General features: G+C 49.5%; 1 protein-coding gene across 3 annotated transcripts in view; it reads right to left on the bottom strand.

Moving 5' to 3' along the window:
• Nucleotides 1–10,085: 10,085 nt before the first annotated feature.
• The window catches only part of Dscaml1 (DS cell adhesion molecule like 1), a 300,532-nt gene continuing 292,870 nt past the window's right edge, over nucleotides 10,086–17,747 (bottom strand). For all 3 annotated transcript variants that reach the window (XM_063255848.1, XM_063255847.1, XM_063255846.1), the window contains 7 exons: nucleotides 16,926–17,081; nucleotides 15,253–15,283; nucleotides 14,924–15,042; nucleotides 14,507–14,659; nucleotides 13,619–13,813; nucleotides 12,727–13,038; nucleotides 10,086–11,110 (listed from right to left, as the gene is read on the bottom strand). In XM_063255848.1, coding sequence (XP_063111918.1) covers nucleotides 10,635–11,110; nucleotides 12,727–13,038; nucleotides 13,619–13,813; nucleotides 14,507–14,659; nucleotides 14,924–15,042; nucleotides 15,253–15,283; nucleotides 16,926–17,081 — 1,442 coding nt within the window. In that variant the 3' untranslated portion in view covers nucleotides 10,086–10,634. The remainder of the gene's footprint in view (nucleotides 11,111–12,726; nucleotides 13,039–13,618; nucleotides 13,814–14,506; nucleotides 14,660–14,923; nucleotides 15,043–15,252; nucleotides 15,284–16,925; nucleotides 17,082–17,747) is intronic.

A 17,747-nucleotide genomic window follows, 5' to 3' on the forward strand; every position in this document is an offset into this window, starting at 1 on the left:
GGTTTGGGGGGACATCTAGATCCAAGCCATAACAGCGTGTGAAGAAATAACGCTGGCCTTAGGGTGCCCCACTTTGCTTTTGTTTCTGCCACCTACATGCTCTGACATTTTTCTGGTCCCAAGTCTTCCCTGGCCAAACCCCGCATCCAGGGATGAAGTAGGTAGGTGCCTCAGATCTGCACCGCTGAGGACCTGCCTAGATAGTGGAGTTGGCCTTGTTGAGAGGACTGCTGGAGGGCCACAATGGGCACAAGTGGGCAGGGGTGTGGAGAAGGCACTACTGGTTTCACTTGCACGTTGATTTGGGGGTGGTGGTTGAGAAATGGAGGACCTGCCATCACTGTCTTGGTGACCTGGAAAGCCCCCGTTTCTGCTTTGCCCTTGAATCTCACCTGAGGGGCCCTTGCCTGCCTCCCCCAGGGAATTTTCCCCGGCCAGCAGGTTTGTCACACAGCATGCCAAGTGAAGGGTACTGTAACAGTGTCAAGCTGAGCAACCCCAACCCAAGGAAGGCAGGCTTCGCCTCTCCACGCACCTTAGGTTCAAAACAAGGATGCATTCTTTGTTTTTCATTCCCAGAAGCTGGTGACTCAGAGCCGGCACACATAAGAGCAGTGACTACTTACTTCCAGGCCATGGACCCATTGAAATGGAGTCTCATCTTACTGCCATTCTGAAAGGCAGGTGCTGGTACCCTGTGTCCTAAACCTGCCCCACATCATGGTAGAGCTGGGGAGGTGACAGATGTTCTAAGTGTGAGTCTTGATAATTTAAAATCTGCTAACTTTTCTCAGGTAGAAGGAGAGGAAATGGCCATATTCTACAAGAGTACTTTTCAGAACGGGATAGACACACACAGCAGCACTTAGCTGCTTCCTAGGCTGAGAAGTGTCAGAGGTGGAGCCCAGCTCTTATCTTTGGTGTCACCTTACAAGGGAGTACAGGAGGCCCTTGGTGGCCAAGGCAGTCAAACCTTGGATTCTCCTCCCGCTTTGGAGCCTCACGTGGTTTTCCTGGGAGGATCCTCTGCCTGGAATGCCTGATGGCTCCTCTTTCTTCCCAGGGTCCTTGAGGACAGTAAGATGGTTGGAGAACTCTGGCAATTCATATTTCTGTGTCATCTTTTTGAGACAGGATCTCACTATGTAGTTCAGGCTGGCCTTGAACTCACACTGTGTAACTCAGGCTGGCCTCAAAGTCACGGTAATCCTTCTGTCTCAGTCTCCCAAGTGCTGGGATTGCACACCTGGTTATCTAGGGCTGCTTGAGATGGAATCCCGTGTGACCGCTTGCAGGGCTGCTGAGAGAGTCTGGCACCTGAGTTCAATTGTGACAAATAGAACAGTCTTTCACACAGGGCTCTGGGATAGAGCACTGGCCGCAGTTTGTGGCAGGCAAGGCTGGGACAGGATGGGTTAGGAGTGGGATCTTCATCTTCCTTAGTAGGCCAGGTCAGCTTCCTCATCCTTTGGTTTGCTTGTGAAAGAACCATATAACTTCCATTCATTCCGTATGTGATTGTTTCCCCTGAGCCCTGCCCTCTAATCAGACAAGAGGACTAGGCCTGGATCATTGGGGTGATTGCTCCTGAGAGAGTGCTGCTGGGTTCACTAGGTCGACTCAGCAGGAGCCCTTCCTGCAACGCCCTCCTGACTATAAGGGGAGGGTCTTCTGTCTGAGGGTGCAGGTGCAGCACAGCCGGGTGGGGCTGGCCCAGTTCTGGGAAGCACAGGTCTCACTCAGCTCTGGGAGGAAGTTTGCCAGGGGATTAGGTTCCCCATCATGGCCAGGTTGTATGAGGTTATAGACCCGGCCACTTTAGTGACCAGTCTCCCTGCAGGGCCCCTCCCGGGGGCCTAGGGGTGGGAAGGGGCAAAGGTGGGAAATGGAGGTGGACTTTTTCTCACCTATTACATGAGCTAAGGATACAAGACTGGCTCTGAAAGGCCTGGGCTTAATTTCTGGCTGTTATTTACCAGTGGGGCAGCTTTGGGATTCTTCTCTCCAGCTCTGTTTCCTCATTTGTATAACAAAGCTGAAAACTCATCCTACGGAGAGGAGCTGTGAAATGACCTGTGTCAGGTGCCTGGGGGAAGTGCTTGCTAAACTGCTGAGTGCTGCAGGAATACAAGTTGTTATCCATCCTGTGCTTGAATGCTTCAAGGGCAGGGTGCTCACTACCACATAATGTAGCTGTTCATTCTGCCACTGGGCAGCTCCGAGTGCTCCTTCTTAGGGAGCCTTTTTACTCCTCTGAACTCACACAGAAAAAAGCAACAGTTCTTGTCCCACCAGCCCCATTTCCTAGTGGAGAAAGCAGGCCCTGGGACCACAACAGCATCCATTTTGGCTGCAGAGGGGAGGGGGATGGGGACAGTCCCGGGGCTTCCCCCTCTCTCAGGAGCCTCCTCCTGGGGAGGGAGAAAGGAGGCCCACAGACTGGTGCCTCTGCGACCTTCAGTGCTTTAGACCTGTGACCCTTCAGAGGGGGCCTGGTGTCTTCCTCTGAGGGTGAGAACACACCTGTTCCCCGTGCCTCGGCCTGTGGCATGGGGCAGGGTGTGATGCACGCAGGAGGCCTCCACGACAGCAGACTTTCCTCCATGGTGAGGCTGTCTGCAGTTCCCAGCCTGCTCCCCTGGCCCTCTCCCTTAGGCTCCTGCTGCCTGCCGTCCTGTACCCTGCCCGCTCTGCCTTGCACGGCAAAGCCTGGCTAGGTTCTGCAGTCACAGATCCAGGCTCTGTAGTCAGGCTTGGCAGTGGCAATCCCCTTGCTGACCCCCACCCCAACTCAGTGACCATGCTCTCCTCTAGTCTCTATCTCTCTGGAGAGTCCCAGGGCCTGAGGCACAGGAAAGAGGGTGTGTGGGAGTCACGGGGTGGGGCAGAGTTACCTGTGTCCAAACACTCCAGGGAGGGGCCCTGGGAGGGGCCCTGGTCCACAGGTCTGCAGCTCAAGAGTTCTGCTGTCTTGCACATCCATGGCCTGCTCCTGGACTCTTCAGTGTGTATCTGGTGGGTGGCTCAGGCCTGGCTCTCGAATTGTGTGTGGATGGCAAGGCTGCTGTAGCTCTGGTGGCAGCTGCTCAGGGTCCTGAGCCCAGATGTGTCACTAGGAACCGCATGGAAAGTCTACATGTCACCAACGTGCTGGCGGGGCCAGTGAACAGCGTGGAGCTGCTGTCTGATTGTTCACTATCTCCTCCTTCCTACCCATATTTCCCACCATCCAACCTTTCATCCATCTATACCTGACTTTCCCTGGTCCTAATAAATCAGGCACTGTCATGGGCGCATGGGAAAGAACGTAAGTGTTCTCTGTGCTCAGAGACCACGTATGCCAGGCTGGGAAGGAATGAGACTTGTTTTGTGGGCCCTGAGGGAGCGGTGGTACCCTGCCTTCCAATGACACAGTGCTAGTGCTTGTCTGGGAGCTGGGAAGAGCCTTCTTGCTGTGTTGTAACGTGGCAGGGGTGTCTACGTGGGAAGACAGAGCAAGAGTGGTGGCTTGGCTCTGCTCTTCATAAAGCCACCAGTGCCATCACAACTTCTCCCCTCCTCACCTAATCCTAATGGCCTTCCAAGGGCCCCAACTTTAAATATTAACATGTGCCTTTGGGGCTGGGGATTTAGCTCAGCGGCATAAGTGCCTGCCTTCCAAGCAGGCAGTCGTGAGTTTGATCCCTGGTACCGATAAAAACGAAAAAGACAAAAACAAACAAACAAACAAACAAAAAAACATGTGCCTTTGGGGGTTAAGTTTCCAACACATGAATTTCCTGTGGACCAGACAATCCTTGCTGAGTGCAGGAGTGCAGAAGTGGGTGGTAACCTGGATGAAATAACTTCAAAGGTCTCTATGATCCCTGAGATTATTGTCTGAATTCTGAGACTCTAACGCAAGCGTGGATGGTCTGCAAGGGATCCTGCCAGCTGCTCCCTCTTCACCCAAGAGTGTCGCTGCCACTGCCTGGGAGGAGGAGGGACGGAATCTGACCCAGAGCTCGGGCACAGCCTGGCCCTCTAGCCCTTCTCTCACTAAGGCCGCAGACATCTTCCTCCTCCCTGAGCACACCGTGGCTGTCCCCAGCCTTTCATCTGCCCTGGAATCCAATTTCTACGGGAAGGAGAGGCAGCATGAGGGAAGATGCATGAACCCCGAACTTCAAGGGAGGATTTCCATAGACAGCTAATTTCCCCTTCATTTTATGCATAAGTTAAAATAATGTCAACTATCATAAACCCCCAAATATTATTGCACATACAAAGTCCAGTTGGCCCTGGTGGGGGAGAAGGGCCCCAGTTGGCAGAATCTCTGCCATCTTCAACAAGTAGCTTCCCAGCTCACCGTGGGCACTGACGTCCATCTAGGAAGAGAGAGCAGGGAGTGGCCAGGAAGACACTTGTGAGCCAGGGCTGAGAGCAGCGTTTACTATGTCTGCCACCTTTCACTGGGTGTGCTCAGTCCATGACCTTGGCCAGAAGTGAGGGGCCCTGGAACTGTTGTTGCAGGCAGGGCAGCCACTTCCTAGTGACAACTGGAGGGTGAGCACGAAGCATTGTCAAACGGCGACCCATTCCTGGTGTCCTCCTCAGCCGCACGCCTCCCTCCCAGGCCTCCGCCAATCTGTACCCACACCAATGAGCCGAAGGGTCTTTGCATCTCTGGTGCCTCGCTCAGTGCCAGGCCATCAGGAGCGCTCTGCGGTATGCAGTGATTCCATCAGAGTGTTCAGAATACTTGGATATCATCTTGTTTGTTACAAATACAGAGGTGTGGTGCAAAATAGTTTGTCAGTTCCTCAAAAAGTTAAGCGAAATTGTCATGCAATTCAGCAAATATACTTCAGGGTATAAACTAAGAATTAAAACAAACAGATACTTATTATACCCATGCTCACAGCAGTATTATTCATAAAAGTCAAAAGATGGGAACAAACCAGATGTCCATCAACTGATGAAAAGGGAAGCAAGACGTGGAAAACAGACGGGGACGTTATTCATACTTAAACAAATTTGACATACACTAAAACACGGGTGGAGACTGAAGACGTGCGAAGTAAAACAAGCCAGACACACAACGACAAATGCTGTGTGGCTACTGTCATATAAAGTAGGCAAATTCATGCAGACAGAAAGTAAAACGGAGATTTCCAGAGGCTGGAGATGAGGAGGCAGGGTGATGATGGTGCAGATGATGGGATGATCCTGAGTTACGGAAAACGGATTTTCCGTTTGGGATAATGCAAAAGGTCTTGAAATTGACAGTGGCGATGCTTACAGATAAGGGGAGTGCTGAAGTGGGCCGGGCACCGTAGTGCAGGCCTGTAATCCCAGCACTCCAGGAGACTGAGGCTGGGGGAGCGAAAGTCCAAGCCCGACCTGGGAAACTTAGTGATTTAGTGAGACTCTAGCTCAAGATAAAGAGGTAGAAAAGGGTTGAGGATTAGTTCAGTGCAAAAGCCTTAGGTTCAGTCTTCAGTATGGAAAAAAAATTCTGGCATGTATATTTTACCATGATAAAAATAAAGATGCATGTCAAGAAACTGATGCAGGTTAGGACTGGTGAGTTGTAGGCTTCTGTAGTTTTAAACAAGTCCCTCGGGTGAATGTCCAGATAAGTTGCAGGCCCAGTAGTAAGTAGTCTGGCTCTGGCTGGTGGCAGATGGAGAGAAAAAAGCTTTAATGTGCATGTGGGTCCGCTGCAGCTTCTCAGTCAGTGAGGCTGGTGTGAGGCCTGGGGTTTTACATTTCTTATAAGCTTTTGGTGACACTGGTGCTGCTGGCCGGTGGGCCACACTTTGAGGATCAAAGCTTTCAAAATGGCCTGGTTTGTGGAGGACAAACTAGAGTCTGGAAAGGAGCAGGCAGATATGTGAGATGATTGGTCCAGATAAAAAGTTTGGTGGGGATGAGCTGGGCATGAATGATGGGGTAGGCACAGTTAGAGGGAGGTGTAGGCAGGGAATTAGGGTATGACCTGGCTGGCCGGCAACTGTGGACGTGCCCCGTACTGATTGTACACAGTGCACTTCAGAAGCTGGCTCTTGTGAAATTATTCCGTGTATTCACTATGTGCCCCTGAACCCCCTGACATTTATCTCACCCAGAAACAAAGGCTGGGACCCCGATTGGTCTGCATTAAACCAATCAGTGAAACAGTTATTTTTAGAAACCAGCTTGCCCCTAAGAATACAAAGGTTCCCTGACCTTTGAGAAACTCACTGGAGTCCCCCTACTTTGCTGCACCCCAAGTTTCCCCTGCATTTGCAACATCATGAATTAACCTGTCCTCACATCCATTCATGCCTGACTTCCTCCTTTTCAGGAGGGGTGCTCCGCTCCCAGAGCCCTGCCAGACACCACAGTGAGGAGCAGAAGACCTGCTGCCTGGTGAATTAGCTTCTGGGCATGAATCAGGCAGGCGCACCTAAAGAATATATCAAGCACAACCAGTGGACTTTGTACAAGACTGACGGAATTTCCTGACCTCGTGTGTGTGTGTCTCTCTGTGTGTGTGTGTCTGTGTACACGTACACGATTATTAACGCATACTAAGCAAAAATATACTGGTTTCTTTGTGACATTTTCATTCATGTGTATACTTTGATCCCACACCTCCCCGTTACCCTTTTATCTCCTCATTCTCTCCTTGTTTTCATGGTCCCTTTTTGCTTCCTAAATGGTTTTCTCTTCCATTTTCATGTCTTTTTTTCCCCCTCACATTCCACATAGGAGAGAAGACAATATGGCGCTTTTCTTTCTGTGCTGGTTTGTTTTGCGTAACAGGTTGATGATCTCTAGTTCTACCCATTTTCCTGCAAACAACGCAATTTCATTTGTCTCTGTGACTGTGTCACACTCCACTGTGGACACCTACCACATTTTCTTTACCCATTCATCCACTGATGAGTCTATGCTGATTCTGTAACTTGGCCGTTGGGAATTTGTGCTTCAAAAACACGGATATGCGGGACTTCTCTAGCGTCTTGACTTTGATTCCTTCAGGTGTGTACCCAGGAATGGCATCATGGTATCTCTGTTTTTCCGTTTCTTGAGGAAGTTTTATACTGATTGATTTCCGTAATGGTTGTGTTAATTTACATTCCCACAAACAGTTTTAAGGATACCCTTGCCAGAATTTATTTTTTATTTTCTTGATAATAGTCATTCTTGCTAGACTGAGGTGGATGCTCAATGTAGTTTTGATCTTCATTTCCATGATGACTGAAGTTGTTGGGCCTTTTAATAAATGTAATTATTGGCCACTTGTACTTTTGAGAAGTGTCTGTTTGGTTCATTTACCCATTTGGTGATTTGGTGTTAAATTTTTTAACACTTCATATATTCTGGGTATTAATTCTTTGTCAAATGAATAGCAAGCAAAACTTTTTCTCCCATTTTATAGACTTGTCTCTGCATTCTGTTCTTTGTTTCCTCTGCTGTGTAGCTTTTTGATTTTATGTAATCCTACTTGTCAGTTCTTGCTATTGTTTTCTGAGCTGGTAGAATCCTGATCAAAAAATCGTTGCTCATACCAATATCTTCAAATGTTTCCCCTGTGTTTTTCTCTAGAAGTTTGAAACTTTTAAGTCTATAGTAAGTTTATTTGGAGTTTATTTTTATGCAGGGCTAGAGATGGTAGTCTAATTTCAATCTTCTATAGATTCATTTTTCCCAGGACTTTTTGTTGAAGAGACCATCTTTCCTCCATTGTGTATTTTTAGCAACTTTGTTGAAAATCAGATTGCTGTAGATGTGTGGATTCATTCCTGGGTCTTCTATTCTATTATTCTAATGTTCTCTGTGTGCCAATACCATGCAGTTTTTGTCACAATGTTTCTGTAGTATATTTTGAAATCAGGTATTGTAATACCTCCAGAATTGTTCTTTTTCTTTAGAATTGCTTAGGATCTTTTGGCTTTTAGGATTGTTTTTTCTGCTTCTGCAAAGTCATCAGTATTTTGTTGGAGGTCAGACTGAATCTGTAGATCACTTTCAGTAGTATGACATTTGAGAAGCATTAATTCTCCCAATCCACGAACATGGGATGTCTCTCCATCTTCTAGGGTCTTCCCCAAATTCTTTTTCCGTGTTTCAGATTTTTAATTGTAGAGTTCCTTCGCTTTCTTGGTTAGATTTATTTAAAGTTATTTTATTTTCTGAGGCTATTGTGAATGGGATTGTTTCCTTTTTTGAGCAAGTTTATTATTAGGATATAGGAAACTGACAGATTTTTGCATCCTGGTTTTTTATCCTAATATTTTACTGAATTCGTTTGTCAGTTCTGAGAGAATTTTGGTGGGTTTGTTAGGGTTTTCTAGGTATAGAATCATATCATCTAAAAATGGGGGGGTATTTTGGCTTCCTCTTTTTCTATTTGTATTCTTTTATTTATTTATTTATTTATTTATTTATTTACCTGGAACACCTGGGCAGTGTGGTCATTAGGGAATGGTCTCTATCTCTCTTTTTTCCTCTAATTTCAGATAAGTTAACAAAAGTCTCAGGAAATCAGGATACATTTCTCCTAAATTCTCAATCAAGTTATAAGAGGTGCATAAGGAATGGGCTCTCTGCTCAGCACCTATCCAAAGGTCTCCATAATACATTTTCACGATAGTGTCTCCTTTGCAAACTAGGTGGGTGGTTCATCTTCTACCCCCTCTGGTTTCCAAGGAATTGTTCCTTTCCTTGTGCTGACTGCAAGTTAGATCTGATTCCTGTTTCCCCAGTGACCAGCCGTGCAGGGGTGTGGCTGAGAGGGCCAAGCAAACTCTAGGCAGAACTCTGTGTTTGCAGTTCCAGAAGTGGCCTACAGATGGCACTTGCAGCACTGGGAGGTGCCCTGACTTCTCAGAGAAGGGGCGCAAACAAACAGTGCTGGGCCCTGGATTACAGGCCTTGATTTTCAGGGTGCGGTTTGCTGTTTCTCAGGGTGGGCATTTTCCGATGAGCTTAGGAGTCAGCATGGAGTTCAGGATCTCTGCCTCTCTGCTTTCTCGGTGCCAGCCTTGCTTACCTGGTAATGTAGTTATTCATGGGCAGAGTCCTACATATGCTAGGTGCTCAAACGTCTGTGGACTACATTGTTGTTTAAAAGATGCTTCTATTAGAGGCTGTGCATCGCGGTGGACCATGCTGGCCTGCCTGCATGCTGCACAGACTCCTCCATCTGCTCCTGTCTGGTGCCTCCCTTCCCACACTCAGCTTCCTCCCAGATTCCTGATGCACAGCTCAGGATCAATGTGGGATGCTCAACGGAGGAGCCCTCTTTGTACCCAAAGGCCATGGCAGGGGGAGGGAGCACTAACCCACAGACTTCACACCTGTGGGCGTTTGCTCGTCTCCTGTCCAAGATTGTTTCCCCTTCTCTGTCTTCCCAAAGCTTTGTATCCACAGAAGCCCAACTCCCAGGCTGTCTCCGTGATGACCTCTGCTCTGTCACCAGAAGCAGTGCTGCGGTGTCTGTGCCCACAGCCCTGCCTGCTCCTTCATGGGGGTGCCATTCCTTCCACCTGGCACTGCAGTTCCTGACGCCTCCAAACAGGTGAGACACCTGGTCTACCTCCCGGCTAGATTCTTTTGGCTGAGCCCTTTCTGCCCCTCTGACCTCCAGCAACCTCGTCCCGCCTCCTTCTGGCCTTGCCTTACCCTAACAGCCCAGAGCCTCGCCCCTGGCCTGATTCCTGTGGGACATAAACTCTCTTCCTCCCACCCCTGATTTGTAGGCACAGAACTGTTTGATGGTGGTTTTACATAGCATGCACCCGGCTGCTCCGCGCTGTCCTGGGTGAGAGAGGCTGGGAGACTCCCCCTCCCTTACCCTCCCCTCTCACAAGGTGGTCTCCTTTCATGGGCTGTAAGCTTCCTTCAATTTACAGATAAGGAAACTGTGGCTCAGAGGGATTGGGTACTGGCTGACCGCTGCAGAGCTGGTCCCTCTGAGGGTGCTCCGTGGGTGCACCTTAGCTAACTGAAAACCTTTTACAAAACTTCAAGTGCTGAGCCAAAGCCCACGCCTGGCACAAAAGTCTCTCTGCCCTCCCCACTGGCCCTTGCCAGATGGGAAAAAAGCCACCACATAGAAACATAACCTTTATTGCACACGGCGCTGGGTCTTTTTTCATAGAAAAAGGTATTAACACATAAGCATCTGCAAAGTGAAGCAACTCCTGGTTTTCTTGGAACAGTAAAATCGCATGCAGTGTCTCTGAGTTGGGATTCTGGTCTTTGTCAAAACCACCTAGATTTGGGGGGTGAGTAGGAGGGAAAAATTGCTGTCTTTGTGCCTCTGTCTCAAAAGAAGGTGTGAGAAATATATCAATATATAGCTCTTCGGTGTGTTCCTCTCTCTATATATGTATATATCTCTGCACACGTATTTTGCGGGTGGGGAATTTGACTTGTGTGGTCAAATTCTTTGTGCCCTGGCTTCATGGAGAAGAAGAAAATAGTTTCATTTGTACAAAAGAGTTCTATGTACAAGCGTTCATGACTTGGGGGGTTTCTCCTTGTTGTCGGTTGGTTTCTGTCTGTCGTTTTAATATAAATAATGGAGGAAACAGCCACGTTGGTGTGCGAGGGCTGGCGGTGCAGGAGTCCAAGCTTGGGCTGTTCTTCCCACGGTGCCCCTACACTAGGGTGTAGGATTTGGAGTAGGCCCCGGCACCCTGCTTCTGAGACCGCCCTACCCCCGATGTGCTCATCTCGAGGAGTGAGTCCCTAGAGCCCCCCATTTTGGTGTGCGGACCCCCGGCCCGAGGAGGCTCAGTGCTGGGGGCTGGTGGGGCAGTGCTGGGGGCCGCGGGGGGCTCGGCGGGGGTGGGCCCGGGCGCTGGGGGGGCCGTGCCCGCTGGGGGTGCTGGCATGGCCAGAGTCCTCTGAGGTAAGGTGGCTGTGGCGGCGGCAGCGGGGGCCCCTGGGTGTGGGAGGCCCAAGGGCTTGCTGGCAGGGTCCAGGGTCAGGTGGCGGGCCTGGGGGTGGTAGGTTCGAGCCAGGTTCCGGATGGAGGCCTCTCGGGGTGGGACCACAGGACAGGGCTCACGCCCTTCTGCTTTCCGGAAGAAGGCCTCCGTCTTGGGGTACAGGGGCAGATTGCAGTAGTCACCTGGAATCACAGAGGTAGAGGATGTTAGGGACAGAGTCCTCGGGAACTTGCTCATTCTCCTCCATCCTAATCCGGTGCCTGACCTGTGCAAGCCTTAGTTTCCGTGTCTGAAATGGGGATGGCCTTGTGTCCCTGTGAGATCACTACAGGAGATGAAGGGTGTGAAATGCTTTGAAACGGCAGCTAGCGTGTATAGTAGTGGCTCAATAAATTCACATGTGCTATTTAGCTTCTGTTGGAGGGAGCTCATCAATGCTAAAGACAAGGACTCCCAAACACCTTTTCCTTAGCCTTTGGACCAAAGGAAAATCGCTCCTTGTCCCCCCAGTGAGCCCGACTTTGTGCTCTGAGGCCTCATGTAAGACCTCCTCACAGATGCTGAGTCAGCTCTGTGTCCCCACCCCAGCCGTCTTCTCCTGGTGGGAATTTCCTTGTTTTTGAAACTGCCTCCACATGCACTCTGTGTGCTCTGGGAGCACCTGGCCTGCAGAAGGGCCTCTGTCACTCAGCGTGTCTGATCCTGTCCTTACTTTATCTCATTTATTTACTCCATACAGCAACGGCCCAGATTTGTTTTGCACTGGGAATTGAACTCAGGACCTCACACTTGCCAGGTAGATTATTTATGCCACTGAGTTATACCTCTGGCCTCTAAAACTACCCAGATTGGGTCACGTCTGCCTGCAGGCCTGGGATTAGCAGGGCAGCCCATCAGCATATGTGACATTATAGTGTGCAGTGTGGAGCGTGGTCCTCCTGGCACTGGCCATACTAACTGAGGCATGGCAGGAGTGTTCAAGGTCACCTGCAGAAGAGCCGGAGTAAGGTATAAGGACTCAGTGACTCGTGGCCTCCACTCCGCTGAGCAATGCAGATTTCCGCAGATTATTTAGTCTCCTGGAACCTCAGTCCTCACTTGCACAGTACAGGCCTGCTTGCATTGAGGCCAGAGACCACTGGGCAGCTGACCCCATAAGGGGGTCTCTTTCTATCTTGGTATAGCTTCAGATTAAGGAAAGGACCATTATCTAATGAGACTCTCTGTTGGGAGTAACATCTAGGTGTCCCCCAAAGCCACATGTACTTGTAGGCAGGGCTTTTAGAAGACTGGATTATGGGGCTTATAGCTGACTTGTTAGGAGGTGGCATCTGGGTACTAGGGGGTTGTTCGGGAGGGTGTATCTCCCTTCCTGGCTCTTTTTCTCTCTGCTTCCTGTCTGTCATGTCACTGTGAGCAGCTCTGCTTCACCGTGCTCCTCTGCCATGCTGTCCTGTCTTGGAGCTAGCCTACTACTAGCGACACATGAGTCAAAGTAACCCTTTCCTCCTTTGAGTTGGTGTCAGGTATCCTCAAAGTACCAGTCATGCATCTAATTTCTAAAGCTCAATATGACAATGCAAAATAGATACTATATTTGCACGTCATAAATTAAGAGAAAATTAAGGCCAGAGAGGTGAAATGACTTGCTCAAGGCCAAGAGTGCCAAGCCCTTGCTCTTGGGATGATCCTGTACTGCTAAGGAGCCGTGCTGAGCTGGGAGGGTCCAGGTGCTGGTAGGACAGGACATAGCCAGGGTTTATAGGGACATAGCAAGAGAGGGGGCCTGGACACTCACTCTTATTGGCTCGGTGAGGGATGGGCACAGCCACATTTTTGCCCCGATCGGCATCCTGGGGCTTGGGAGGGGAGGCAGTAAATCGGCAGATGCCGGGCTCTGAGGGTGTGCTCATGGACGTCATGCTGTCGGCATTCTCATTGGTGCCCGTGGTCATCTGGTCAGAGGAACTGTCTGAGATAAAGCACTCAGTGATCTCGAATTTGGCGTGCTGCAGCTGCTCCTCCAGCTTGGCGTGCTCATAGGCCCGGGCCAGCTCCTCGTAGGTGGAAGAGGCACTCTCGGTGGACACCATGCTGTTCCGTCCTTTGTCTGGGGACACGGAAGGTGTGGGGTTAAGGAAATCCCTGTAGCCACGATGGGGATCAGGCTGGGAGATACTGCTCTTCCGTGAGAGCAGCAGTAGTAACCTCATTGGCTAACAAAGGGCAGAAAATTTTCCTTTCTTTTTGTTTTTTTTGACAGGGTCTCACTACATAGTGCAGGCTGGTCTCGAACTCACTATTAAACCATGCTTGCTTTGAACTGGCAATGACCCTCCTGCCTCAGCTCCCAAGTGCTGGGATTACAGGCATGTGCTACCACTCCTGCTTTATTTTTCATTCTTGTCAATAATCGACAACTCCCTGGAACACTTAGGCTTTTCTCCAACAAATATCCTGTGCACCATTTTCTCTGACAGTTTTTGGGTAGAGCAAAATAAAATCCTTGACCAAGGGGAGCTCAGTAAGGGTGATTGTTCTTGTCCCCAAGGGTCAGTGGAGCGCTGGAAATGAGAGTGACTTGGACCTTGTGGATTGGTGGGGAGCAGTTGGGAAAAACAGGAGGTAAGAGATGAAGGAGAGGGAACTGGAGGAGGCCTGGTGGGATGCGGGCGGGCGCCTAGGGATACCTGTGTCCTGGGACAGGCTGGCACTGTAGCTGTCACTCTCCGTGACCGTGACACCATGCTGGGAGCCCACTGTGCGCCAGTCGGAGGTGAGGGTGCGGGCAGGGGTGGAGGCCTGGCACTTTGTCAGGGTCCACTGGCTTGAGTACCGGTTCCGGGTGCTGTGGGCTGACTTTACGTTCTTCCTGGACACTGGATCTGCGTGGAGGGAGGTGAGAGATGAGCGTGCTTGGGCACAAGCAGCTGGCATTTAGTACAAAAGGTCGGGGGGGATGGATGGAGGGTGGAGGCAGAAGCAGCCACAGAAGCACCCTTGGGAGTGCTAACACGCTGCCTCTCCTGACCACCTAGATTCTCCAGAGCAGGAGAGCAGCACAGTCCAGATGTGGAGACCATGGACAAGTCCTTGTTCTCACCCACCCCATCTTTTTTTTCTGCCCAGGGAAGAAGTGATGCTCTCTCCTGCTACCTCCTGATTACCCATCCGCTCCCTAAAGCAGTGATGGTAAGCCTTTTAGAGCTTTTGATGATAACAAATAGCTTGTGTAGCACATGTGTGTAGGTTTGCTACCACTGCTAGCCAAAGGTTGTCTAGAAGAATCACGGTGTTTGAGACATAAGGCCACTGAAGACCACAAATATCTGAACCTTTCTCAAAATTTCTAGGCATGGACACTGAGGCACAGAGGTAAGGTTAGTAATGCGCTCAAGGTCACAGCTGATCAATCTGTAATCAAGATCCCCAGTCTCTAATTCCAGTGCTCCATCTATGTTTCCATTCCATTCTTCCCCCTCCTCCCCCTGTTCTTTTCCTTTGGTCACCTCTGCCCTGAGGTGTGCCCAAGACCCCTTGTGCACAGGGAGGGCTGTCTCCCCGGGGATAATGCATACTGGTTCCTGGGCGGATGTCAGACATATCAATGAGGGGGCCCGAGCTCTGGATGAGGGCGGGGTGATGCAAAGAGACACCGGTACAGAAGCTCTGTGGGTTGACGGCTTGACTGAACTCAGCATCTGTCACAGGGATGGTGGCCTTGTCATCTCCTAGAAGAAGAAAGGAAATCACCAGGAACTCTCATCAAACATCTCTTCACTCCCCAGATCTCTCTTTGCCCTTATCCAATGCTGAGCCCCCAAAAGGCCAGTGATTCTCTGTATTAGATGGAGATGAAGCAACCCTTGAGTGAAGCTGGGGCTGGCACAGGGGCCTGAGGCACACGGCGTGAAGGCTGGAGCACTCCCTCTGTGGGCTGTGGTCTGGGAAGGCACAACTGGATTGGGACAGAGGCTTGTGCCCTTGTCACTCACCAATCTGCTTGATGCCTTCCTTGTCCTCGATGAGCAGCTGGACCCTGGGGATGTCAATGTGCAGCCGGGGGCCCTGGGGTGGCCCTTTGACAGGCGTGTCAAAGCTTCGGTTATTCTTGCTGTTGGAAGGGGAAGAGGAGAATGGGTCACAGCCATAAAGGGTTAGGGGAGAGGGCTTTGCGGGATGAGGGGATCTTGGAAGCCTCTCTCCCATTCCGGGAGTGGTACAGGAAAGGGACACGGAGGGAAGCTTCTGTGTCCCCTGCAGGGGAGAAGGGTGAGAGGATACAAAAACAAGCAGCTAAGAGCTTCATTGCTGTGATGCTCACCTTATCAACATTTCTGCCAAACTCTTTGCATCTGCAAAAACAGTAAAGAGAGTGCTGGTGAGGTCTCAGCACAGGACAGTTGGGAGAGGTGGGGAAAGAGGTGGGAGAAAATGGGAGCCGTCTCTCAAGAAGCAGAGGGACGGTGTGAGGACCTACAAAACAGCCCAAATCGTGGTGAAATGTTGCTGTTCCCAATCAGGATCGGACTCAGGTCTATTCTCCTTTCCTCAGATTTTTATCTCCTAGGGAGGCTTTCCCACAAGACAAAGGGTGGAGTATGTACTACATTGTTTTGTGGATGGACTTTAATTAAACAGGATACTATGACAGGCTGGAAATAGGCATCACTGAAAGGTCTACCCTCAGTTATCTCTTGGGGAAAGAGGTGAGTGGAGGATGAGTTTAGATGACTAAACTCTCATATGAACCAAGAGGCTTCACCTCTTCTTGTAGTATAGGGCTTCTGTTCCCAAAAAGTGCACGCATGGATTTGGGAGTCTTAGGGGGGCCTTGAATATGATCAGTAGTCTCAGATTGTGGTATTGAAAGAATCAAAGAGCCTACTAAATCTAATATATGACAGTGATCTGTCAGAGTAAATCTTGATAACTGCATGCATGCATCCAACCAACCAACCATCCAATCCCTTTACCATCTATCTGTCCAACCATCCACCCATCCATCTACCTATCCCACAAAGCATTCATCCATCTCCACTCATTAAACCATTCAGCCATCCAGCCATTTAGTAATCCATTCAACCATCTGTCTACCATCCCTCCAACCATTCAATATCCGTCTAAGCATCCTTCTATTTATATGTCATTTTCCATCCAGCCATCTGTAACATCTTCTAACTATGCATTCATTCAACATCCATCCAATTATCTCACTATGCAAACTATTCTTTTATCCCACCATCCATCCATATTACCATCAAAATATCCATCCATGCACCCAGCCATTCAACCATCCAGCCTTCTATCCATGTAAGTTTCTGTCCCATCCATTGATCCATCCATCCATTGATCCATCCATCCATCCATCCATCCATCCATCCATCCATCCCTGTCTCCTTTCATCTAATGATTCATCCATTCATTCATTCAACCGTGCATTCATCCATGCATCTCAGGGAGCATTAATAATTTCCACTGCATGCTTCTATTTTCTCTGGTTCTCACATTAACTCTAAAGACATGGCCTGTCCCTTTTTCACTTAGCTTTATATCTGTAACATCTGGCAAAATCTATGATGCAACAGATTCAATAAATGTTTTCCAAATGAATGACTGAGCATTTTTGAGGCAACTAGTAGGTGTCAGATGCTATATGAAAATTGAGAGGTGTAGATTCATTTTTACTAGATTGTAGTACTACATGTTGGAAAGGGGATGATATTCAAAGTATCTGAATTTAAAATGGCGTAGAAACTGCCCATTCAGAACTGAGTAGGTCCTAGAGAGGTGTATTCACTAATGTCAGCCCTGGTTGGTGCAACAGAGAAGAAGAAGAAACAACTAAGCAGGATTCTGAACATCCGCGTGGCATCTCTTCCTGTGAAAAGGCTCTGGCTCTCTGTCTTGCCAGGCTGGAGCCTTGAGCCACTGGAGGCGGCCAGAGTGCCCAAAAGTAGACCCCTGTCCTGCAAAGCCGAGAGGAAAGACGCCCACCTCGGAGCCGCTTCAGCCGCTTCTCCTTCCTCTTCTTGCGCACGATGAAGAGCAGTGCCACCCCGAGAGTGGCCAGGATGACTGGGCAGCCAATGGTGAACAGCTTCTTCACGTCATCCCCTTCCCCTTGGGCAGACTTGATGGGTGGGATGGTGCCTGCATGGGAGTACAGAAGGGAATCAGGTGGCCTTTCTGAGCTACTTACTATGTGGGGAGTCCCACTGGTGGAAAAACCCTTTGTCTTCCCTTGCTGACCCTGGTTTCTGAGATCCGCCTGGCAGAGCCCTGACTCTCCCTTCTGTTACCCGGATTCTTGTTCCATTAGGGCAGCCATGACAGTTTAGTTGTGTAGTTGTTACACTGTGTTATGTTAATCTCTTCCTAGTACTGTTTTAAAATGATCCTGAAATCTCTGAGTAAAGTTCCCTGTCTGCTGGGGTTCAGTATTTAAGTGGAGAGGGTGAATGGATGGGCTTCAGTCCCCACATCCAGCTCAGAGTGGGGCTGGGGTGACAGAGGGAGAGCGTAGGGAACACAGTAGTGACCTCTGTTTTCTTCCCTTGCTGCATTTTCTCCTCGTTCCTTTTCTGAGCAAGTCTGCTCACTGTGGGTGCCCATGGGGAGGAAATGACAAGCTCTCTTGCCAACATGACTCTTTGCAAGCCCTGCTCTTTGCCAAGTTTTGGCAGCTCCACTTAAGAGTCCTCTCCCTGATGAAGCCTTCAGTTTTGGACCTATCTCTTGCCATTGCTTTTATTTTGTTTCCTTAACACATTTTCAGACTCGGTTTACCTCATGACAATGGGACTCTATGAGTTCAGC

This window comes from Cavia porcellus, unplaced genomic scaffold, assembly GCF_034190915.1.
Source record: "Cavia porcellus strain 051 isolate PalLab524CR breed Dunkin Hartley unplaced genomic scaffold, mCavPor4.1 scaffold_9, whole genome shotgun sequence".
NCBI classification, from domain to species: domain Eukaryota; kingdom Metazoa; phylum Chordata; class Mammalia; order Rodentia; family Caviidae; genus Cavia; species Cavia porcellus.